Consider the following 24,816-nt stretch of genomic DNA (forward strand, 5'->3'; position numbering starts at 1 on the left):
TCGGATGAAAAATGGTTTCAAAAAGATCACTCAAATTGTATAATGTGCTATTGGATTAATATAAGGTAAATGCTTTTTGTTCAACTTCTGTCAAAATCCTTTTTTTCTTACCTTCATTTTGATGTTTAAAGTTGGATTAGAATTGACTATCACATCCGAGTTCAAAATCAATGGTCTATGTTAAAAAAAGCAACCGAGTGCGTCCGCCATTTTGTTTGTTCCATTTAATTTCTCCGCAACAAAAACCGCATGAACACTTGTTTTAACAGGCATTTGTGAGCATTTCTGTTAAATAGTTTCATTATTATATTGATATATTTTAATTTACATACCAACAATTTCTGAAATCAAAATTAGATTTTTCACCCGATGTACTATATTTCGGATATTTTAAAATTCGGACATAGGGATATTTATGTGTTGATTTGTTGTTGATAGTTTGTAGCAATATGTTTTGGGTTATTTCAGACAACAAGAATGAATGGTGGTAATTATCATGGGCCTTTCTATCAAGAAATAGGTGTGAAATGCATTAATTTAATTGAACCTGGAAATCAACCACCTCAGCTAAGAGAAAATATTTTAACAATAGGTGTTGTTTTAGACCTTGTGAATTGGCTAATAAACAGAAATTGAAGTCATCCAAAGTAGTGTGAATGGCTGTGCGCATTTAAGTCAAACTTGATTGGATGTCACCCTAACTTTTCAAGAACACGGATTTGTAGAGCTGTGGAGGCTAAAAAACAGTTTGACAAAAAGAAGTCTAAAAAGTATGCCTTTGGTTTATATGTGGTTTATTATTAATATAATAATTGTTTAATAATATAGACATTGGACATGGTTTTATTGTATTTTAATGTGATCAAAACCAATAAACATCTTAAAGGTACTTCTTTTGTTGTGATTTGCTGTTATAGTTTAGTCGGACAGTGGGACTGACAGAAACTGTTTCGGACTGACAAAAAATTCAAGTCTGTCAGTCCGAATGACTGACAGATTTTTCAAGTTTTGGCGAACCCTGGGCTATCATCCCAAAAAGTGGGAAAAAAATCTGAAAATATTAGAATCAACAGTAACGAAATACCCCAAAAGTAATAGATACGAAATAGCTATGGTACTAAATAACAACAATGCCAAAACGATTGCCTTTGAGAAAATGATCCTTTTATGTCTATGATTTCGAATGAAATACAGGTCATTTTTGTGATCTAAGTTCATATTTGTAAAATGACGGGCAGATTTCAGATATATACACTTGTAAATACTGCAATTCCCATAATAGTATTGTATTTATTTTTCGTTATGGTTTTTACAGACCGGAGTTTCAGCGTTCAGATTTATTTGGGTGCTGGAGGTTTCGGTAAATGACAAGTTCGGTAAATTGATTTATATAGTAAAAGCCGTAGAGGTTTCGGTAAATTGATTTTATAGAGGAGGTATACCTACAACGAGGTGTTAATGACACCTATTATCGGCTTACAATAACATTAGAGGCATTTATTTGCAAACTGTGGATTAATTTTGAGTTGAGTAATTAATGCTATGCCTAAGGTAAAGAATTAAGGGAAATGAATGAGCTACCTTTAAAAAACGAATTATGTTAGGATTTTTTTTTGTTAATTTTACGATTTAAATAACGCAATACTGTTGTTTTTTATAATTGGTGCTTTTATTTAAATAACATAATAATAAAATAATAGTAATAAGAAGTAATGATCTATGGCGGAATCAATGTAAGCTCTTCAATTAAGTTTAATGCTAGTTTAAAAAGTTTCATGTAAAATATGATTTAATAAAATTGATTTCATGTTGAATTTTATATTTATTTATGTTTTATTATTTCTTTCTGGTTGAGAAAAACAAAAGAAAAAACAATATATAAAATTTAATACGTGTACGTAATTAATAAAAAGTAATATAATGATACGCGTTATGTTTTATAATTATGTTAAGTGCGCGTGCCATTGAACGTTGAGCTAAGCGAAGAGATACACATAATTGAAAACTGATAAAAATGACATCTAACACAACGCCAGCAGAATGAATACACTGTGTAATAGCAAGCTGCTGTGATGATCATTATCTTATCAACTTAATACACAGGCACCTGGCTACTGTACTGGAACAATGGGTGTTACGGCCAAAATAACTGATATCATTTGTTGCCTAAACAAATCAGTTCAATAAAAAAAATTAATAAAAATGAAATATAAAATCAAGTCCGTACATTTAAACAGATAATTTAATTAGTGCCAAACAACTCAATTGATGTACATCTAAATTAATCCACAGTTTGCAAATAAATGCCCCTAATGTTATTGAGAGCCGATAATAGGTGTCATTAACATCTCGTCGTAGGTATACCTCCTCTATAAAACTAATTTACCGAAACCTCCACGGCTTTTACTATATAAATCAATTTACCGAACTTGTCATTTACCGAAACCTCCATAACCCATTTATTTCAGCTAGGCAGTCCCTTACAATTCAGTAGTCATTATTACTGTATAAATGTTTATCCCAACTCTATCATTAATGTTTGCAGAAATATGCGACTAATATAAGACATGTAGTGTACAAAGAAAACGATGGGGGCGAAACTCCTTCGGAATCAAAACCCTTGGGACGAAACGCACATGCAATGACTTCAACAGCTGGGACCAAATTTTCAACTTACCATATTTTATTTCACATCTTGACATTCGGCCATATGGTTCAAAAACATCTTCTAAATCACGCACCCGGCAGCTTTTACTCAGTCTGCCAATAAAAAGGCTCCCCTCCGATGAATATCTCCTGGACATGTTTTGGATTTTCACTAACGAATATGGCGTCGCTTTTATGAATCCACTGCTTCGTATTTAATAAAATATGACTGCAACTACTCTTTACATTTATTATGGCTTATTTCGCTTAATTAAAACACTAATTGTTTCCTTTAGACGTGTTTGTAACCGATTGTCGTGAATATGAATGCGTACGAAAATTCGGCTTTACCGAAACAAAATTAGGCATGCGCACACGCATATTACACGTTGGAATCTGTCTACAACAACAACACACAAAACAATAAAAATATCAGAATGGGTAAGGGATATGCTCACTATTATATTTGATCAGCATGTTATGTGTGCATGTGTTACAGTTTACTGTAGTAATTTTTTAGCTTGTGGCTTAACACATAACTGTTAAACTTATAATGGCTCAACTAAGCCAGGACTTAAAATATTCATAACAATATTGACATAAAATGATAAACCGTGATAAACATGATAAATCAAACGCAGTTTTTGTAAAAAAAGAAATATCTCATTTTAACAGATTTACAGCATGGATGATGTCTGTGTTGGTAAAATATTTACAAAGTTCTTAGTTGCATCACACAGCACTTCCATTCAGGTCTGGGCTTTCGTAACGCCCAAAAACACTGTTGTATCCCTACTTTGTTGTACACTACACTACCTGTGATTTTTTATGCTCGCATCGATGCTACATGACAAATCAAGGTGATTACCAGCAACAAGAAAACTTGGGTGATGTCTCGGTGATTCCACGGTGCCCGTAGAGCGATGTGTCTTGCTGTAAGGCAATCAGCTCGAACCGCAGTGATTCACCTTTTTTCACGATTTGCATTGACAGTTACACTTTTATGTACATGTAACATATACACTAACATTATACATAGTTTGTTTTCATTCAAATAAAAAAGTAGCCAATTCTTAGAATTCACAACATGTGGATCGGAAATATGCATTCCGCAAACAAGGATAGATTAAAAATAATCGGAATTATAAATATTCAGGAATATATATATATTGGGAATTGGCAAAAAATGACTTGGCAAACTGGAAATCTGAAATTCAACAATCTGGTACAAAGATGGCGACAATCACAGCTTCATTGCTTTATCCATCCGTTTAACCGATTTTAATAGCTTAGAGGTCAAACGACCTTTGACAGCTAAGGCCAAAACAAAATAATGTTGTGGTTATGGTTCCCCAACCGAGCCTATTATTTTGCTGCGACCCTACAACATTTTATTCAAAATTAATAGCAAAAAGAAAAGAAATCGCGGTTAAATTAAAACTGTACCGGAGGAACGGTTAATTGTTAGCCACATTGACTTTTTTAACGGAGTGCGTTTTTTTTAGGCGCACACGGTTAGCCTCGTCCTGTGAGGCTCGCACAGGCGTTTTCCATTTCAGCCATTTGCGAAAATATTGAGAATTTGGCTCAAGAAAAATCTGATTTGCTAAAATCTCGTAAAATGTCACTGAAAACATCTGCCATTGAGTTTTCGTGTGACGTATGAATATATACAGTACACTCCACGCGTTTTCCCCAAAAAACGCGCTCCCTCCGCGGGTTTTTTTCTGCTAGCCAGTGTTCACGCGGCGTTGGAAGAGCGAGGTGAACTCGATAAAACGCTCGGCGTTACGCCGCGTTCGCTAATTCCCGCGGCGTGTATTACTTTAGGCTAGTCGGTAAATGCAGACACTTTCCGTTCTTATCAGTGAACGCCGCGTTAGCAGTGTGCTACTGGGCATGCCAAAAAATAAAAACATTTATTATTATTAATTGTTTAAACACTGTAGTACATGTATAAAAAAGATAATTGTATAGAAAATTAATACGTATAAAAATTATGTTTTTTAATTCACAGGTACTTCTACAATATGTATTAGTCTTATATAATACATTTGACAAATTAATATTTAAATCATAACACATATGACACAAGAATAAATGTTCCGTAAAATTTCCAAATGAGAATAATAATTCGTAATCCGAAACACACTACGATTTTTAATTGTTAACACGACGTTTACAAATGCTTCCAATATACAGTCATGTATATTTCCAGACAAAAGCGCGCGAAAATTATGCTGCAATGTACAAGGTCAAGGTACAATGTATACTCCTGCAAAGCGTGCGTGTATTGATTTTTTTTTATACAAACTTTGTAGCGCAGAGAACATTGAATTTTCTTGATTTCGGTTAAAAGTTTCTTTGGTATTTATTAACGAAATTATATCGCGAATAAGTTAATATTTTCTCTAAAATAATTTCAAATCGAACACGCCGAATCTTTATCGTTACTGTATTTTAGTAGAGTAATTATTTTAACACTAATTGTATAGTAAACTGATTAAAGAAGACATCTGGGCGGAACTGGATTTTAAGTGTTTGACGTTATGAAAACACGCAAAGCTTGTCTACTGACCTATTGTGTAGACTGCTGTCTGCGGTGTTTTGACAAAAGGGATTAACATGTGTGCATGTCACTCTGCCGATTTGGTCCATAATTACTGATAAACATTGTTTAGAATGTTGACGCAACAAGAATACAACTGTGAATATTAAATGCAATTATCATCTCAATAGTTACCACCTTTTAGCAATCAATGGAATAACCTACAAACAAAGAGAAAATCAATGCATTAGCGAGCAGAGAATTGACTTTGTTCCGACAATTAAAACCATTCCTTATGCATTCGTTGAACGTGTTTACTTGAGTAAGTTATGCCTGTAGACAGGAAGCGGCTTTTCTTTGATTACGTCAAACTGTCAATTCACACAGATTTGCGAGATTTTTAGGGTCCTTGGTCATTTGTATACATGTTCAGTATAGAAAATCACCTGCTAACATGAAAACTTTGGATTAAATTATCAAAATAAAAACAATGTTGCAAACTGTGTATATATTAATTGGTAAGTATTAGTTAAAAGACGACGTTTTGTGTGTCGTAAATCAACGAGTTTTCTATACAACAACAACTACTTCTACAACCACGTCGGGATCGATCTATCTTGGTTGTTTTTTTTAATTGTAAATATTATACTACATGTATGTACTTGTAATAAATGTAATTTTATTTGAAAATCAGGAAGTCAAACAAAATTAAATTGATCGTTATCTCGTAAAACTCGGAGTTTCCCCCGCGTTGCCAACGCCGAGGGCCGCCGCGTCGGCTTATCAGTTTTGCCGATCGTTAACCGCCGCGACCAAAATCATGCAAACGCCGCGTATAGCCTGATTTTCTTAATCTCCCTCCAGGTCGAAACCCGCGGAGTATGGAGGGAAATTGGGGAAAACGCGTGGAGTGTACTGTATTGTTGCAGGAATTTAAAATAACCATTAAACTAAATTCAAATTGACATCGTACATGCATGATATACATACTGGCGAATTCGACTGTACAGACTTTTTCAATTTCAGAATTTAATATCTGGCTTATTTCGCATTTTTCTATACATGTTCTTCTTAAGTTTTATTTTAAATTATATTGAAATATATATACAATAAGTTTTTTTACACATTTTATATAAATTCATAAATATTTGACAAAATCGTATAATCTCGCTTTAACCTTGTAGGTTAATGTTGTTTGGTTCCCAAAAAATCTCCTGTTGAATATTAATATTTTTAATAATTGTGCATGGAATTGCAGGTGGTTTATTAAGTTACTTCTCAGGCCTGTTTGGAAGCAAGGAGAGAAGGATTCTTATACTGGGTTTAGATGGAGCAGGAAAGACAACCATCCTGTATCGTCTGCAGGTGGGAGAGGTGGTCACAACAATACCAAGTAAGATGGGAGAAGTGGTCGCAACACTTTTAAGTAAGGTGGGAGAGGTGGTCACAACACTACTAAGTAAGATGGGAAAGGTGGTCCCAACAATACCAAGTAAGATGGGAAAGGCGGTCACACCATTACTAAGTAAGGTGGGAGAGATTTTCACAACAATACTAAGTTAGGTTGGAGAGGTGGTCACAACAATACCAAGTAAGATGGGACAGCTGGTCAAATAACTACTAAGTAAGGTAGGAGAGATGGTCACAACAATTCCAAGTAAGATGGGAGAGGGGGTCACAATAATATCAAGTAAGGTGGGAGAAGTGGTAACAATAATACCAAGAAAGGTGGAAGAGGCGGTCACAATAATACCAATAAGGTGAGAGAGGTGATCACAGCAATGCTAATTAAGGTAAGAGGGATGGTATTAACAATACCAAGTAAGGCATGATATGTGGTCACAGCAATATCATGTAAGGTGGGAGAGGTGGTCACAATAATAACAAGTAAGATAGGAGAGATAGTCACAAGAATACCAAGTTAGATGGGAGAGGGGTCACAACAATACCAAGTAAGATGGGAGATGTTGTCACAACACTTCTAAGTAAGGTGGGAGAGGTGGTCACAACAATACCAAGTAAGGTGGGAGAGGTGGTCACAACAATACCAAGTAAGGTGGGAGAGATGGTCACAACAATACCAAGTTAGGTGGGAGAGGTGGTCACAACAATACCAAGTAAGGTGGGAGAGTAGGTCAAAACAATACCAAGTAAGGTGGTAGAGGTGGTCACAACAATACCAAGTCAGATGGGAGAGGTGGTCACAACACTACCAAGTAAGATGGGAGAGGTGGTCACAATAATACCAAGTAAGGTGGGAGAGATGGTCACAACAATACCAAGTAAGGTGGGAAAGGTGGTCACAACAATACCAAGTAAGGTGGGAGAAGTGGTCACAACAACACTAAGTAAGGTGGGAGAGGCGGTCACAACAATACCAAGTAAGGTGGGAGAGGCGGTCACAACAATACCAAGTAAGGTGGGAGAGGTGGTCACAACAATACCAAGTAAGGTGGGAGAGATGGTCACAACAATACTAAGTGAGGTGGGATAGGTGGTCTTTACAATACGAAGTATGGTGGGAGAAACGTTTACAACAATACCAAGTAAGGTGGGAAGGTGGTAAAACAATACAAAGTAAGGTGACTGTGAGATGTGGTCACAACAGTACCAAGTAAGCAGGGCTCGACACTAACAGTGGTGCGTTGACCCGGGGTCGGTAAAAAATAGGGAGGACCAGTGAAACTAGAAATTTGGTTGATCCGTCGGACCAGTTAAAAATCCTGGCCAGCTTATTGTGAAATACTGGTGGAAAGCCGTTTTCATCAATAAAACAACTTTAGATGTTAATAATAAACGATAATTTCATAATTATTGTATGGGCCGACTCGAGACTGGGATAAAAATAGCAACATATTGGAAATTCCAATTTTCTAGATGCCCGGATGACAAAAACCTGTTGTCGGATCAAAAAATTGATTTGCGTTCCGCAAATGTCTCCTGACTTTGCCATGATCGATACACAAATTACCATAAAAATTCAAAGCTTTCGGATAGAGAAATGAACAAAATGGTATTTATTATTTTGAAAAAGCAGCAATAATCAGCATTTTATCAATCCTAGTACCATCAGAATATACTTTGTTTACTGTGCAAATTTACACTGGAGGGCACAGGATGTTTTGATATTGCCGGAGAGTAAACTTTTGTATTTTCAAGATTACAACTTTTCGCGATGTGGAATTTTATTCCGAGGGTGGTTGAACCTCCGCCTAAAAAAACCTATAACTAATAGTTTTCTTTTTATGCACAATACATTGTGCATAGTTCGGAAAGAACATGTAAGTTGAAATTTAGGTAAAATAACATAGAAATTGTCGGACCACTTGAAACCTTGGAGGACCAGTAATTTCTGAAAGCTGGTGGTGCTTTGGGTCAGTAGGTAAAAAAAGTTAGTGTCGAGCCCTGGTAAGGTGGGAGAGATGGTCATAACAACACCAAGTAAGTTGGGAGAGGTCATCACAACAATACCAAGTAAGGTGGGAGAGGTCGTCACAACAATACCAAATACATGTAAGATGGGAGAGGTTATCACAGTGATACCATCACGCCGGGTATGCGAATACTTCGTTTACGGATGGCACTTCACTTACAGAGAACAACAAACGCCACGCGCGAGAGGTGAGTTCTTCAGCTTTTTTGTATTTATGTTCTGTTTATTTGGTTTTTAGACACAGAACATTGTTTGGGTGATTAATGGTATAGCACTTCGTATTGCGAAGAAAGAAATTCGCGGAAAAACGGTGAATTATTTAAAAAAAACGATAAAATTTCATCGATAATCAGCATGAATTGAATGATCAGTACATATTTAAACAAAATAAACATACTTGGAAATAAATCAAGAACGTGCTTACTATTCGAAATAAAAGATCAATATATCCAGTAATGTTACAACATGTAACATTTTAGTTTACTAATGTATTTGAGAAAATTCAAATGTTTTAAGAGTCGCATGCACATTTTTCATCTGCACTTCGTTTACCGATCATCTAAAAAACAATGGCACTTCGTTTCCTGACATCTAGACACTTTTTTCCAGATATAACACACTCGTATTTTTTGAATCAAAAATGCAGAATTCGCTGTGGAATACTGTTAAAGTAAGCAGGCAATAAATAAAAATGTATGTACTTAGTATGCAAATAAAAAACGAATAACCGAAGCATGTTCTTATCCCTTTGAAATATGATTATGATTTGGTATAAATGTGAAAGATAAATGTTAAACAAATTGGATATGTCTAATGAGTAAAATCTATATGACCATATATTTTAAATTACGTTCTAAGCGGTTGATCTAAAGCATTTATCTTTATGTCCAAATGAAGGTACTAAGGCTATTTTCTTTTATATTAGATAGCATGTCATGAATAATCACTCTGCTTAAACTGCCTCTCAGAGATTAATATCAGCAGCGATGCAGGTTCGAAATTCTATTGGAACTTTTTGGCTCAATGCCAATAAACGAAAATATCAATAAAAGAACGGGCGGGGTTGATTTAATCACACGATAGTGGTGTAAAAATTATGCATATCCGTCTTTTGTTAATATAAACACAACACATGCTGCATATGAAGTTCTATCCTATATAGCACCCTAAACTTCGTTTGTGTGGGTATACTAAGTACTGACTCCATAATATGACATTTAAACATTTTATGTACTCATTCCTTTTTTTTCCAGAATCAGTTGATTTTACGATTTAATTTTAACCGTGATTCTTAAAACTCAACCAATACAGTGATTTAGGGTCAGGTGAATCGCACTTCGAGCAAACGTTAGCGTTGCGTAAAGGGAAGTGCTCCCTATAAGCAGGGCTCAAAATACAGGGAGTTTTACCATTCTCTTTTTAATTTTGTTGCTACGCATAAGTATCGTCTTGATGATGCGATTCAAATAAGCACAACCGACATAGGATTTTATGAAGAACAAATGTGTATTTGCGTCATAAAGACCCCTTCACTACCGTTATCTAGAGCCCTGCTATAAGTAAAATTAAACACGATTGTGTTGATTCGCATTATCCGTACACATTTATTTAATAATAAATATTATCTTATTTGAAAATTGCAATTATAATAAACATAGTATAAATTAATAGTCATGTGATTTTTGAAAAATATATTTTAAAAATGTTTCGTATGAATAGCCATAATATAAATAAATGCATTTGAGGTAGAAGATAAAACTCAGTTATTAGAGTGCCCGCTTTGTTGAAAGTCTCCGTAATCTGAAGTGCCCTTTATCGGTAAACAAAGTGGCTGCAACTTTATGTATGCCACCTATTACAAAATGTACTATCTTTGTTTATATTTCATTGAATGCTATCAAAATTTCAGTATTTGAAGCACAGTGATTACTCTACATGCTGGAATAGCAAAAAATTTCTTGCAATAATTCTAAGTAGTTTTATTTTGTTAAAATGTTTACTGTTCATCCAGTTTATGCTGTTTTCCGATCAAATTTTCTATTTTTTGGGCAAAACTGTTCCATTCTTCCGTGAAATTGTGTATTCCCAATACAAAAGGATACACCATTTATCAACTCGACCATGTGTCTTGTCTTAAAAACTAATCTTTAGGATATAACTTTAAATAAAACAGAGGAACTTACCTCTAGCGCGTGGCGTTTGTTGTTCTCTGTTAGTGAAGTGCCATCCGTAAACGAAGTATTCGCATACCCGGCGTGACCATGTAAACATATATTAACCAAAAAGCATCAGTGTAAATCAAGAAGATAATTTTTGTAAAAGTTACACACATCTTGACTCAAACCACTGACACATTAAGTAAATTCTAGCTTCTTATCATTTCTGCCAATCTGTACTACTACAGGTTAAAGTTTATTCTAAACGTATGAGCAATCTATGTATTGTCACATAATATAATGATAACAAAAGAACTCTCCAAATTACTTTTTTAGTATTATGATAATTTTAATGATGATTTTTTGTGAACAAAATCAAATTTTCAGGATGAGTCTCCAGTATTTGTGTTATTTTGCTCACTGATGTACATTTTTCATATTTGAATATGTGTAAAAACTTTTGAAGTTCTCATCTTGAAAAACTGTGAACAAATTGCTTTAAGAAGTTTTCATGTGAGAAGACATACTATTCAGCCATGAACACATTTTATGAATCTAAGGAATTTCCAAATGTTGTACATGTATCTAATGATCTTCTTGTCAGACTGTCACAGCATAGAAAAGTGACAATCAATCAGTCAATAGTTAATCTCAGTCAATCTTACAGGCTTTAAACACTTCTTGTTTTCAGCAGCAATAAAATATATTTATGTATTTTACATGACTTTGTTTGTTTTGTTGTCCTCTAGCCATCGGATTTAATGTAGAAACAGTGCAGTATAAAAACCTGAAGTTCCAGGTATGGGACCTGGGAGGACAAACAAGCATCAGGTAAGCTTAAACAAGTTTGAAACAAATGCATCTGATCTAACTTAGCCTTAACTTGTAATTAACATGTTTCAATGTAATGGGACGTGTTTATTATACAGCAATACAACAGTATGGTTAGAATTTTTAAGTATTTTTATGCCCCCGAAGGAGGGCATATAGTGATCCCTCTGGTCGTCTGTCTGTCTGTCCGTTACAATTTTGCGTTTAGGTTTCGACAAATGATCTTAACTTCTATGTCGCTTTAGATGTAACCTTCATATTTGGTATGCATGTGTACATGTATATGGACAAGGCCTTTTCATACACACACAAATTTTTACCCCTTTGAACTTGAACTTAGGGTCCGCGTTTAGGTTTCAAAATCTGTGTTTAGGTTTCCAAAAAGCGTTTTTCGGGGGCATATGTCTTCTGTTGGAGACAGCTCTTGTTCTTTAAAATAGTTATACCCCCATTACTGGTAATGGGGGCTATATTGGAGTCACTTTGTCGGTCAGTCTGTCTGTCTGTCAGTCTGTCCTGAAATTTCATCCGATCTTCACTCAACTTGGTCACAAGTTGTATCTAGATGATGTCTAGGTCAAGTTTGAATATGGGTCATGCCAGGTCAAAAACTAGGTCACGGGGTCAATTAGTGTGTTTTAAACCGAAAGTTTGTCCGCACCATAACTATGTCATTTATCGTTAGATTTTAAAATGACTTGGTACATTTGTTCACCATCATGGGACGGTGTGTCATATGGAAAAAGTACGTTGATATCTCCAAGGTCAAGGTCACACTTGCGGTTCAAAGGTCACATGCTTGTCCGGGTCATAACTTTGTAATTAACTGTGAGATTTTAAAACCTTTTGGCAAATTTGTTCACCATTAGTGGACGGTGTGTCGTGCGAAAGAATAACATCGATATCTTCAAGGTCAAGGTCACACTTTGAGTTCAACGATCATACATTAGCTTGTCCGGACCATAACTATGTCATCATTGTAAGATTTTAAAATCATTTAGCACATTTGTTCACCATAATTAGACGGTGTGTTGCGCGAAAGAATTACGTCAATATCTTTAAGGTCAAGGTCACACTTAAAGTTCAAAGGTCAAAACTGGCCATACATTAGCTTGTCCGGGCCATAACAATGTCGTTCATTGTGATATTTAAAAATCATTTGGCACATTTGTTCACCATCATTGGACGGTGTGTCGCGCAAAAGAACTACGTCAATATCTCTACGGTCAAGGTCACACTTTGAGTTCAAAGGTCAAAAATGGCCATAAATGAGCTTGTCCAGGCCATAACTATGTCTTTCATTGTGAGATTTTAAAATCATTTGGCACATTTGTTCACCATCATTGGACGATGTGTGTTGCGCGAAAGAATTACGTGATATATCCAAGGTCAAGGTCACACTTTGAGTTCAAAGGTCAAAAATGGCCATTAATGAGCTTGTCCGGGTCATAACTATGTTGTTTATTGTGAGATTTTTTAAATCATTTGGCTCTTTTGTTCACCATCATTGGACGTTGTGTCGCGGGAAAGAATTAGGTAGATATCTCCAAGGTCAAGGTCACACTTTTAGTTCAAAGGTCAAAAATGGCAATAAATGATCTTGTCTGGGCCATAACTATGTCATTCATTGTGAGATTTTAAAATAACTCTGTACATTAATTTTGTTCACAGTCATTGGACAGCGTGTCATGTGAAAGAATTCAAGAGTTAAAAGGTCAAAATGGCTGTAAATAATAATGGCATAACAATTCTTAAAAATTGCCATAAATTGCATTCTCTTGTTTTGTGAAGACAGCATGCAAAATAGTCTGTGTCAATGCGGCACGTGGGGGTATACGTCACGTCTGTGACAAAGCTCTAGTTATGTTCTGTTTTGTTGAGAAAAAACTCATCTAAATAATGTTTAATTAGGGTATTCAGTTTCCGATTACTTCTCAAGTAAAGTAAAGTTTGCAGTTTTAGCTCATAAATTGATTAAACACTATATTAACTGTGCTTAGGTTTAATGTTAAATTTGGTCAGTTCAATGGAACATTCATCTGAACATCTTGAACATTCATCAAAAGTGATAACCTGACATTTCAGACCTTACTGGCGGTGCTATTACTCCAACACAGATGCCATAATCTATGTAGTGGACAGCATGGATAGGGACAGAATTGGCATTTCTAAACAGGAACTTTTCTCCATGCTGGAGGTTTGTTGTTTTCCCATTTCAGTGTTCAGCCGTTCTACCTCTTTGTTGGTACATGCATTAGCTTGATGCTCTAGTTGGGGTTTGCATTCAACAAGAAATTGAAGCTTAACTATAGATATGGTCACGTGATGTAGGTGTGAGCGGTCGCAGGTTTTAGCGGGATAAAAAAAAACAACATAAATCTAGTGAATTATCATTGTTAAAGTTATCATTTTGATGTGATGTGAATAGGATTATATGTGCAAATGTGATCTATATCGGATTATTATGGTTGACAATGCCAAAAACGAAAAACAAGAAAAGAAAAGAAAGGAACAGTAGTGACAATAATGATGACCCCAACGCTGTCAAGGTTCGTAAACAAAGAGGCCCGTCCTCGGACATAGATATAGACAACTTGTCAGTGAGTGAACTATTAAACAAAGCTAATTCAGTATTGTATGGTGTAGAAGCTCTAGAAAACAGTGTGTTTGTGAGTCCTAGTTGTAGTGGAAGTACCAGCACAGATCCACCGGTGTAACCGGAAGTGGAGTCCATCAAAACATGGCAGATAAAGGAGCTGAACCCACTATTCGGGATGTGATGGTTTTACTGACGGCTGTCTCGTCTCGTTTACAGTGTCTAGAGACAAAAATGAGCGTTATGGACTCAATCGAGAAGCGGATGGAGAATTTCGAGAATGATATGAAACGGCTGTGGGTGGTTCACGAGGACAGGGCCAAGAAAGTCGAAGAGAGGGTATTACGCCTGGAGGACAAGGTCGATGGGGTAGATATACACGCTGCAGAGCTCGTAGAGAGGGTCCAGGTGCTAGTGAAGGAGCGGGATACCCTTCGGGAGGATGTCAGCTACCTTCAATCGCAGTCTATGCATAGCAACTTAATTTTCACGTCTGTACCAGAGGCCGCTGGAAGCGATATTGAGACGCCGGAGGTGACGGAGGCGAAACTACGCCAACATTTAGTAAGCGCTTTCAAGTTGACACAGGAAGTTGCTACCTCTCTTAGGTTCGAACGTGTGCACCGGTCTCCGGGATCGCCGACACCTGGCAAGATCAGAAACATTATAGCAAAGTTTTCTTTCTTTAAGGACAGGGAAATGGTCAGAAAAAGGTGGAAAGAGCTTGATGGCACGGAGTACCGGGTTTTCGAGCAATTTCCCCCGGAAGTCGTGATGAGGAGACGGCAATTGGTTCCTAAGATGAAGGAGGCGAGGAGGCTAGGGAAGCGGGCGTACCTGGCATACGATACGCTTTATATCGACGGCAACCCGGTGCGGGCGTAGGAGCACGGCGGTGGTGAAATATCCGTCCTGTCGTGGAACATCAACGGGCTCACTGAGATAAAGAAGTCCTCTCCCTTTTTTGTAAATATTTTAAGCTCTCACGATATATGTATTTTGTACGAATCTTGGGCTAATAGTTCTAGTGATGTCAATTTAAATGGTTACATGTCTTTCAACTTTTTCAGAAAATTTCAACACAAAAAAGCCCGTCGAAATAGTGGTGGCATTGTATTATATATTAAAGAAGAATTAGTTAATGGTATTGAAATTGTAAAAAACCACTATGATACAATTATATGGTTAAAACTTGACCACGTATTTTTTAATATCTCAGAAGATTTTTATATATGTGCAACCTATATATGGGGGCATGAGTCTCCTGTTTATAACACCTTTAATGTTGATTTATTTGAAATTTTAGAAAACGATATAACTTATTTTTCTGAATTTGGTAAAGTGTTTGTTGCCGGTGACCTCAATAGTAGGGTTGGCAATAAATTTGATTACATTGTACATGATAAAATTAATACTGTTTATGATGATGACGATTACTGTCCAGATAACACTCCTGTAAGGGCCTCAGTTGATATCTCAATAAATAGCCATGGATTAAAATTACTTGATTTATGTAAATCTACGTGTTTACGTATTGCTAATGGTAGAGTTGGTAATAGTTGTAAACAAACTTTTTATTCCAATAACGGTACATCTGTAATTGATTATTTGTTGGCAAACGAATACAGTTTTTCTAGTATATCTGATTTTACCGTCCATGATTTTAACGAATTTAGTGATCACGCCCCGTTACATTTTTCATTATTATGTAACAATGTCTCAGCTGAATACAAGTCTCACACTGATGTCAAGTATAAATGGGACGATGTGTTACGAGGTCAATTTCGCTCAGGTATTATTTCTATGTTACCTGTATTCAATTCTATTGTACAGCATGTAGATTATTCAAGTAGAACGGCAATCAATGATGTTTTGAATAGATTTACTGAAACCATTCGCAGTGTTGCGGACCCGTTATTTAGTAAAACATACGTTTATAACACTAACCCTAGTTTTAATGTAAATAGCTGTATTAAGAATGCAGACTGGTTTGATAACGAGTGCGATACTGCACGAAATGTGTACCACGACGCTCTACGTATTTTTAACTCAAGTAAAACTGATATAAATAGAGAACTTTTATGTACCTGTAAGAGGATTTATAAGGACTTAATTCGAAAGAAGAAAGCATGTTGTTATAGGCAAAAAATGATTGAGATTGAAAATTTAAGAAAACACAAACCAAGGGACTTTTGGCGTTTTTTCAAATCTAAAAATAGAGTTATTAAAAATAAAATATCTTTAGAAGAATTTACAAAGTTTTTTGAAAACCTAAGTAGTAATATATCAGATGTTTGTAATATTGAAGCAGAGGATTTCTGCTTAAATAATGATTTTAACTTAGAAAATTCTTCATTTCCTGAACTTGACTTGCCTATATCTGTTGAGGAAGTTCGTAATGCGATTAAACATTTAAAACGTAATGAATCATCGGGTAGTGATTGTATGTTGAATGAATATTTTCTTGAATGTAGTGATATTTTATCTGCCCATTTATGCGATGTGTTTAACGGTATTTTTGTATCTGGCTTTTTCCCAGATAAATGGACAGAAGGGGTTATAATCCCTTTGCATAAAAAAGGTTCAGTTAATGATGTAAATAACTATAGAGGGATTACCTTAGTTAGCTGTTTCTCAAAATTATTTACCACGATTTTAAATAAACGCATTGAAACTTTTTGCAATGAAAACACTATTATTTCGGATGCGCAGTTCGGATTTAGAAAAGGTTATTCAACTGTTGATGCTATTTTTATTCTGATGTCAATTGTTCAAAATTATTTGAATGAAAATAAACGTTTGTATGTTATTTACGTCGATATGTTAAAATGTTTTGATAGTATTTACCGCAATGCATTATGGTTGAAAATGTTTAAGTCTGGTATACAAGGTAAATTGCTTAGAATAGTGAAGGATATATATGCGAATGTTAAGTCACGTGTTAAATCATGTTCATCTTATTCAGATTATTTTAGCTATGCGGTTGGACTAAGGCAAGGGGAGGTAATGTCGCCGATCTTGTTTTCTTTATTTGTCGAAGATCTTGAACTTTACTTACAAGATAGCATTAACTCTGGTTTGAGTATAGATGATATTGTGTTGATTTTATTACTTTTTGCCGATGACATGGCTATTTTAGGCAAGTCACCTGCTGAGGTCCAATCACATTTAGATAAATTGTATGTATACTGCAATGCTTGGGGGCTAAATGTTAACACTGCAAAAACTAAAATAATGGTTTTTTCGGAAAAGAGGGGGATTAAAAGAAAATGAAAAATGGTCATACAATGGTAATTATATCGAAGTTGTTGATAACTTTAACTATTTAGGCACGGTGTTGAATTATACTGGAAGTTTTAAATTAAACCAAGAACATTTGGTTGGTAAAGCCCTTAAAGCATTGAATACATTATTGTTTAAATGCAATGAATTTGACATAAAACCGAAAATATTTTGCCAGTTATTTGACTCTTTTGTGGGTTCTATATTAAATTATGCCTCAGAAGTGTGGGGTTTCACGAAGTCAGATGATATAGAACGTATACATTTAAAATTTTGCAAACGCTTGCTACAGGTGAAAATAAATACATGTAATGTTGCTGTTTATGGAGAATTAGGTAGATATCCATTGTATATAAACAGATTTGTTAAAATTATTAAATATTGGTTTAAAATTTTGAGAAATGAAAATATCATAATGCAAAATGTGTACAAACAAGCCTTGAACGATTGTAATAAAGGTTATACGAACTGGGTCTCAAATGTCAAGAGCATGTTAAATAATTTTGGATTTGGTTATGTATTTGAAAATCCATACGTTGTTCAAGTTAATAGTTTTATTAGCGAGTTTAAATGTAGACTTGTTGACAATTTTAAACAAGAGTGGTACGGTAAAATGAATAATAGTACTGTATTAGATATGTATAAAGTTTTTAAAAGCTGTTTGGAATATGAAACATATTTAGACTTACTTCCTAGACGTCTGCGATTATTTTTTGTAAGACTAAGAGTCTCTGCACATCCTTTGAGAATTCAAACTGGCAGATACGCCCAAAATAACATACCACGTAATGAACGTGATTGTTTATGTTGCAATGACTTGGATTTAGAAGATGAGTACCATTTTATTTGTATATGCCGCTGTTATTCTGATTTAAGGAAAAAATTTATAAGCCGTATTTATTATGAAAACCCATCTGTATATAAATTCCACAAGTTATTACTTTCATGTGACAAATCAGTAATTTACAATGTATGTAAATATATAAAAGAAGCGCTTGTTATAAGAAATACGATTCTGAATAATACTGTTCCATAAGTTTCATTACCGCTTTGATAGTTGATTTGTATTTGTATTCCTAAATGTATATTTATGTTATGTAATGTTTATTTGTTATACCTAGTTACATGACAGAAAATAATATGTAAACTTAAGTATGAAGACGATGTACTTGTGTATAAGTCTGAATAAACTGTCTGTCTGTCTGTCTGTCTTAACTGAAATATTTGGGATTGTTCATTAATGAGCAAACTTTAGTCAGAGGTAGTGATAGAAAGCCTTTTTAAATTGTTTCTACCCTTTCATCTGATTTAATTCTGGCCTTAGTCCACCGGATGTCTCATATTCTGGTGCAGATTGGTTTTCATTTACTGTTCATATTGCAAACACTTTCATTTAAACAAAAGTAAAATAAATGGAAACTAGTTCCCATTTAAATGGTGGATGTTTTCTACATAATTTTACGAGATTTAAGCATTTTTGAAAATCAGAATTTTCTTGAGCCAAATACTCAAATGTTTTGCAAATGACTCAAATGAAAAACAGCGTGAGCCCTGAGTTGGTTACTGGCTTAAGTATGGATAACAGCTTAAATAGGCTTGGCTTACCCAGGAAAGTGTGAGTTTTCCAACAAACCACTAACATAGTAATCACTTAAAATCTAAAAAATCAAAATAAAATAACTTCTTATTGATATCACTTCCTTCAGGAGGATGAGCTGAAGAAGGCTGTGCTGGTTGTGTTCGCCAACAAGCAGGATATAGAGGGCGCCATGACTGTGTCTGAGGTGGCTAACGCCCTTGGGCTCACCAATATCAAGACCAACAAGTACCAGATCTTCAAGACATCCGCTATCAAGGGTACTGGCTTGGATGAGGCCATGGAATGGTGGGTCATAGGGTGTGATGGCTAGGAATAGTTTCTTTGCCTAGTGTGTTTACTGATCCATGTCATGCAAAAATGGGTCTTATGCCACAGGCACAGTCTGGTCAGGAGCTTTCCTCCGCCATGAAGTTGCAAGGTTTAGCGACAGGATTACAAAATAGCTCTTGAGCAGGAATTGGCTAAGTAGGCCCAAAGTTGCATACATCCATGTTCACAATTTGAGATGTTCATGTGCTGTTTATGTTCAGTGGTATACATGTATATTTATCAAAATAATAGGGGAAAAGTTGGCCAGGTTTTACGACAACATCAGCTTGTAAAAACACATGAGTTGTAATAAAACTTTTGAGTGACCAAATAATAACTTTTAAGTCACAAAAAATAAATATGTTTGGTTTAATAAGAGGGGGTACAATAGTCAAGAGTAAGGCTGGTACAGTATTTCTGTGTTTTAGCATAAGAAGATTACAATACACATATTTTGTTCTGTTTTTCTGTCATTGACAAAGATTTGTAAAAACAATTCTTTATTATGCCCCCCTTCAAAGAAGAGGGGGTATATTGCTTTGCACATGTCGGTCGGTCCGTCCACCAGGTGGTTTCCGGATGATAACTCATGAAACTTCAGAGGAACATTGATCATGACTCGCAGATGACCACTATTGATATTGTAACAACCCAGTGCATAGTTCATTATTTAAGTGTTAATCAAAATTTACATTGAAACTAGTTACCTGAATTTCCTTGTCAACAGCATAATTGTTTTCATTGTTCATTCATTCATGTTGCTTTTCCTAGCCTGGTCATATAATTAATAGTGCTGACCAATTTTATATGTTACAGACCAGCCACTAATATCACATGCTTAGGCTAGAATTAGTTTTCCTTCATACTCACGATTTTTACTCCATTGTTATTGTCAAAATGTTCCTACTTCCGGTTTGAAGATGGACATTTGTCTCTTAAAGTTAATGTCATTATTTAAGAATTCATATAAAATAAGTAGCAGCTATCAAATTTTAGTCCTGTTGTGCACATTTCTGCCAATTTTTGACAGTTAGACTTGTTTAAATCCATTGCTTTTTGATTTAAAACTCTCACACTTGTTTCTTAGAAATATACGGCAGCCATCTTGATTTTTACCGTGCCCGTTGCTAAGCAACATCTGTCAAGCCGACTTTTAAAGTCCTTAAACATCATTTTGTGTTTAATAATTTGTTAAAGTGCTGAAATGAATGCAATTCATGGCAGAAAACGTTCCTTTGAGTTATTATTATGTTGTTATATGTTTTTGCATATTTTAAAGTTGTTTTTACATTACAAATAGTCCATACTTACGAACATACTATTTGAGCACATGTTAAGAAGGCACAAAGAATACTGTGTCAGGCACAATTTTTGTTGTTGCAGACACACTGTGTCATGTGTATGGCACACTGCGTCATGTGCATGACACAGGGCACAGTGTGTTACTGTAAAAGTATAAATACCTAAGATTTTCTGTGCCAAAAATTCCATTCCATTGATAGTACAACTCCATCCTGAATTTTTGTTAATAACTCTGGTGCCAAGTTTAATATTTTAACATATTGTAAGTAAATATGCTCAGTACTACTTTACAGTAAATAATAAAGAATATATTTCATCATATGTGTAACTCTTTTAAGTTCCTTGCTGGACAATATATTAAATTGAATAACTTAAGTCTGGGTTGACTTATTTTTATGGACAAAAATAACCATTATATTGAAAGCGAGCTACTAATTATACCTGATATAAGACATGCGCATACCTAATATAAGACTTGCACCTGAACCAGGGCGCAACATTATTGAGGTCAATAGGTCAAAGGTCAAGGTCATGGTGACCCGAAATAGTAAAATGGTTTCCGGATGATAACTCAAGAATGCTTATGCCTAGGATCATGACCTTTGATAGGTAGATTGATCATGACTGGAAGATGACCCCAAATGATTTCCAGGTCAAAGGTCAAGGTCATGGTGACCCGAAATAGTAAAATGGTTTCCGGATGATAACTCAAGAATGCTTAGGCCTAGGATCATGAAACTTCATAGGTACATTGATCATGACTGGCAGATGACCCCTATTGATTTTCAGGTCAAAGGTCAAGGTCACAGTGACCCGAAATAGTAAAAAGGTTTCCGGATGATAACTCAAGAAAGCTTATGCATAGGATCATAAAACTTGATAGGTAGCTGGATCATGACTCGCAGTTGACCCCTATTGATTTTCAGGTCACTATATCAATGGTCAAGGTCACGGTGACCTGAAATAGTAAAATGGTTTCCGGATGATAACTCAAGAACACTTAGGCCTAGGATCATGAAACTTGATAGGTAGATTGATCATGACTCGCAGATGACCCCTATTGATTTTCAGGTCACTAGGTCAAAGGTCAAGGTCACAGTGACCCCAAATAGTAAAATGGTTTCCACATGATAACTCAAGAACGCTTATGCCTAGGATCATGAAACTTTGTAGGTAGATTGATAATGGCTGGCAGATGAGCCCTATTGATTTTCAGGTCACTAGGTCAAAGGTCAAGGTCACGGTGACCCAAAATAGTAAAATGGTTTCCGGATGATAACTCAAGAACACTTGGGCCTAGGATCATGAAACTTCATAGGTACATTGATCATGACTGGCAGATGACCCCTATTGATTTTCAGGTCAAAGGTCAAGGTCACAGTGACACGAAATAGTAAAATGGTTTCCGGATGATAACTCAAGAACGCTTATGCCTAGGATCATGAAACTTGATAGGTAGATTGATCATGACTCGCAGTTGACCCCTATTGATTTTCAGGTCACTATATCAAAGGTCAAGGTCACGGTGACCTGAAATAGTAAAATGGTTTCCGGATGATAACTCAATAACTCTAATGGCTACGATCATGAAACTTCATAGGTACATTGATCATGACTTGCAGATGACCCCTGTTGATTTTGAGGTCACTAGGTCAAAGGTCAAGGTCACGGTGACCCGAAATAGTAAAATGGTTTCCGGATGATTGCTCAAGAACGCTTATGTCTAGGATCATGAAACTTCATAGGTACATTGATCATGACTCGCAGATGACCCTATCAATTTTGAGGTCACTAGGTCAAAGGTCAAGTTCACGGTGACGCGAAATAGTAAAATGATCCGGATGATAACTGAAGAACGCTTATTCCTAGGATCATGAAACTTGATAGGTAGATTGATTATGCACCTGCAGATGACCCCTATTGATTTTCAGGTCACTAGGTCAAAGGTCAAGGTCACAGTGACCGAAATAGTAAAATGGTTTCCGGATGATAACTCAAGAACGCTTATGGCTAGGATCATGAAACTTCATAGGTACATTGATCATGACTGGCAGATGACCCCTATTGATTTTCAGGTCACTAGGTCAAAGGTCAAGGTCACAGTGACAAAAAACATATTTACACAATGGCTGTTACTACAACGGAGAGCCCATATGGGGGGCATGCATGTTTTACAAACAGCCCTTGTATAGTTTTCTTTCATCATAGGTTTTTTTTTACTATTTTGCTGTGTTTATATGATCTTTTATCAGTCATATCTTTTTTGTACGTGGAGCTCAATTTCTTTGATCACAAGTTGTTTAACAATGCATTATTTATTACTAAATAAACCATATGTACATACAAAACATGGTCATGCTTTAGTTTCAACAAATTTTTTATCTATTCCAGGTTGTCGAACACACTGACCCAAGCAAAGTGAACGCAAATATAGAACTTGATGAATAATACTCAAAGAGTTGCAGACCTTGAGTTTTAACCATTGGAGAAATCCTCTACTTGTCTTTTTATGAAGGGAGATGATTGTTATGTGATTTATTTGATTTGAAAAAAAGGGGTTAGACATAAGATTTTTCATGGAAGGTAAAAAAATACGTTTTTCATATTCATATACTTCTTCTTTCTTATGTGTTTGAGTTGTTTTTATACTCGTTTGTGCAATTTTATAAACTATGATGACATTTTCTTGTTTCATTGTAATTAACGTCATCAATAAAAAAAACAGTGCTGATACATAAACTTGTATTGAATGCATGAATATTTATAATTAAATATGTTTTATGTTTATGATAAAGAGAATTATATTTATGATAAAGAGAAAGAACAAAATTACCATTACTTGTAAAATGAAAAAATGTGTATGTTTGACTCTCATGTGACAATTATCTATGTAAATACGTTCACATTTTCAAAAGTCTAAATGATCTTGTTATGTCATTGTTGAAATTGTTTGATGCATCTGATTGTAATATTTATTTATGGATCAATAAAACTAAATACAACCAGCATTGCTTTCTTTAATATCCAGTGATGTTCATAAGAAATATCAATGAGTGCATAATAATTTTGCTCTTACAGAGGTATCAAAAGATATTGATTTATTGCGGACATTATATAGACATACAAACAGGATATTGATTTATTGCAGACAAAATAAAGACTAACGGGTTCAGATGTTGTCCTTGCTGGTGCTACTAGCTGTGCTAATATAAGTTCAGTTTGATGCATAAATATTCTAAGTACGGCCCATATTCATGGCCAACCTTGGACAATCAGACATATTTCCAAAACAGAACATGTACATATTATTTATCTGGGATGAATTATTGAAGACTTGGGAGATTTAATTGGTCATTCAGTAAGTTCTCTCTAGAAACCATCTGCATAATAATTAAGACTCTTACCAGACAGGCAAAGTTTCGTGGGGCAAGAAGTAGATAATCAAGTATTTTTAACCAGGTTTTCCGAAGGAAAAAACTGGTTATTAAATGGGCGAATGTCAGTGGGCGGGCTGGGGGGAACAAGCTTGTCTGGGCGAAAACTTTGTAGTTCATTGTCAGATTTTAAAATCATTTGGCACATTAGTTCATGATCATTAGACGGTGTGTCGCGCGAAAGAATTACGTCGATATCTCCAAGGTCAATGTCACACTTTGAGTTCAAAGGTCAAAAATGGCCATAAATGAGCTTGTCCTGGCCAAAGCTATGTCATTCAATGTGAGATTTTAAAATCATTTGCCACATTTGTTCACCATCATTGGACGATGTGTCGCACGACAGAATTACGTCAATATCTCCTAGGCCAAGGTCGCCTGGACTGAAAATAGATTTATTTTGAAAAATGGGGGGTAATTAGCTATAAACAATCAGTTTAGTTTGAGTTGTCTCCCTTTATCAGACTTTTTTTCAAATTTAAAACCTGGTTTTGTGACAATTTTGTCACTTGTTAAGAGGTTGTTTAGGATGCCTTACACACAAAGAATGTAAGTTCAAATAAGATTCAATTGAAAACGTGATTGCTTTGAATGTGTTCTCCCATTTTGGGTAAAAATATAAATAACCGAAACAAACACAATATTTATTTTAAGAATTTAAAATCTACATAGAACACGG

The 24,816-nt window shown here is 35.3% G+C and overlaps 2 protein-coding genes across 5 annotated transcripts in view; one reads left to right on the forward strand and one right to left on the reverse strand.

Moving 5' to 3' along the window:
- The window catches only part of LOC127840678 (uncharacterized), a 27,406-nt gene extending 24,441 nt beyond the window's left edge, over positions 1 to 2,965 (reverse strand). The window contains exon 1 of the mRNA XM_052369103.1: positions 2,678 to 2,965. Within this exon, the coding sequence (XP_052225063.1) occupies positions 2,678 to 2,804 (127 nt within the window). The 5' untranslated portion in view covers positions 2,805 to 2,965. The remainder of the gene's footprint in view (positions 1 to 2,677) is intronic.
- On the forward strand, positions 2,944 to 23,708 carry LOC127840696 (ADP-ribosylation factor-like protein 1). 4 transcript variants are annotated; one of them, XM_052369111.1, is made up of 6 exons: positions 2,944 to 3,087; positions 6,453 to 6,587; positions 11,533 to 11,614; positions 13,700 to 13,811; positions 19,199 to 19,377; positions 23,095 to 23,708. In XM_052369111.1, exons 1-6 carry the CDS (start codon positions 3,084 to 3,086, stop codon positions 23,123 to 23,125), a joined length of 543 nt encoding a protein of 180 aa, XP_052225071.1. In that variant the 5' UTR covers positions 2,944 to 3,083; the 3' UTR covers positions 23,126 to 23,708. The 4 variants fall into 4 exon arrangements, with proteins under 4 accessions (XP_052225071.1, XP_052225078.1, XP_052225085.1 ...); XM_052369118.1 differs by lacking the exons at positions 2,944 to 3,087; positions 6,453 to 6,587 and adding an exon at positions 6,640 to 6,686; XM_052369125.1 differs by lacking the exons at positions 2,944 to 3,087; positions 6,453 to 6,587 and adding an exon at positions 7,255 to 7,278.
- The last annotated feature ends 1,108 nt before the right edge of the window (positions 23,709 to 24,816 follow it).

Source organism: Dreissena polymorpha, chromosome 1 (genome assembly GCF_020536995.1).
Source record: "Dreissena polymorpha isolate Duluth1 chromosome 1, UMN_Dpol_1.0, whole genome shotgun sequence".
Taxonomy (NCBI): domain Eukaryota; kingdom Metazoa; phylum Mollusca; class Bivalvia; order Myida; family Dreissenidae; genus Dreissena; species Dreissena polymorpha.

Bases quoted from the DNA above. Each gene is read 5' to 3' on its own strand.
- LOC127840696 (XM_052369111.1), top strand. The intron at 6,588-11,532 runs GTAAGATGGGAG...GTTGTCCTCTAG, and splicing joins GGTGGTCACAACAATACCAA to CCATCGGATTTAATGTAGAA. The intron at 11,615-13,699 runs GTAAGCTTAAAC...CTGACATTTCAG, and splicing joins GGAGGACAAACAAGCATCAG to ACCTTACTGGCGGTGCTATT.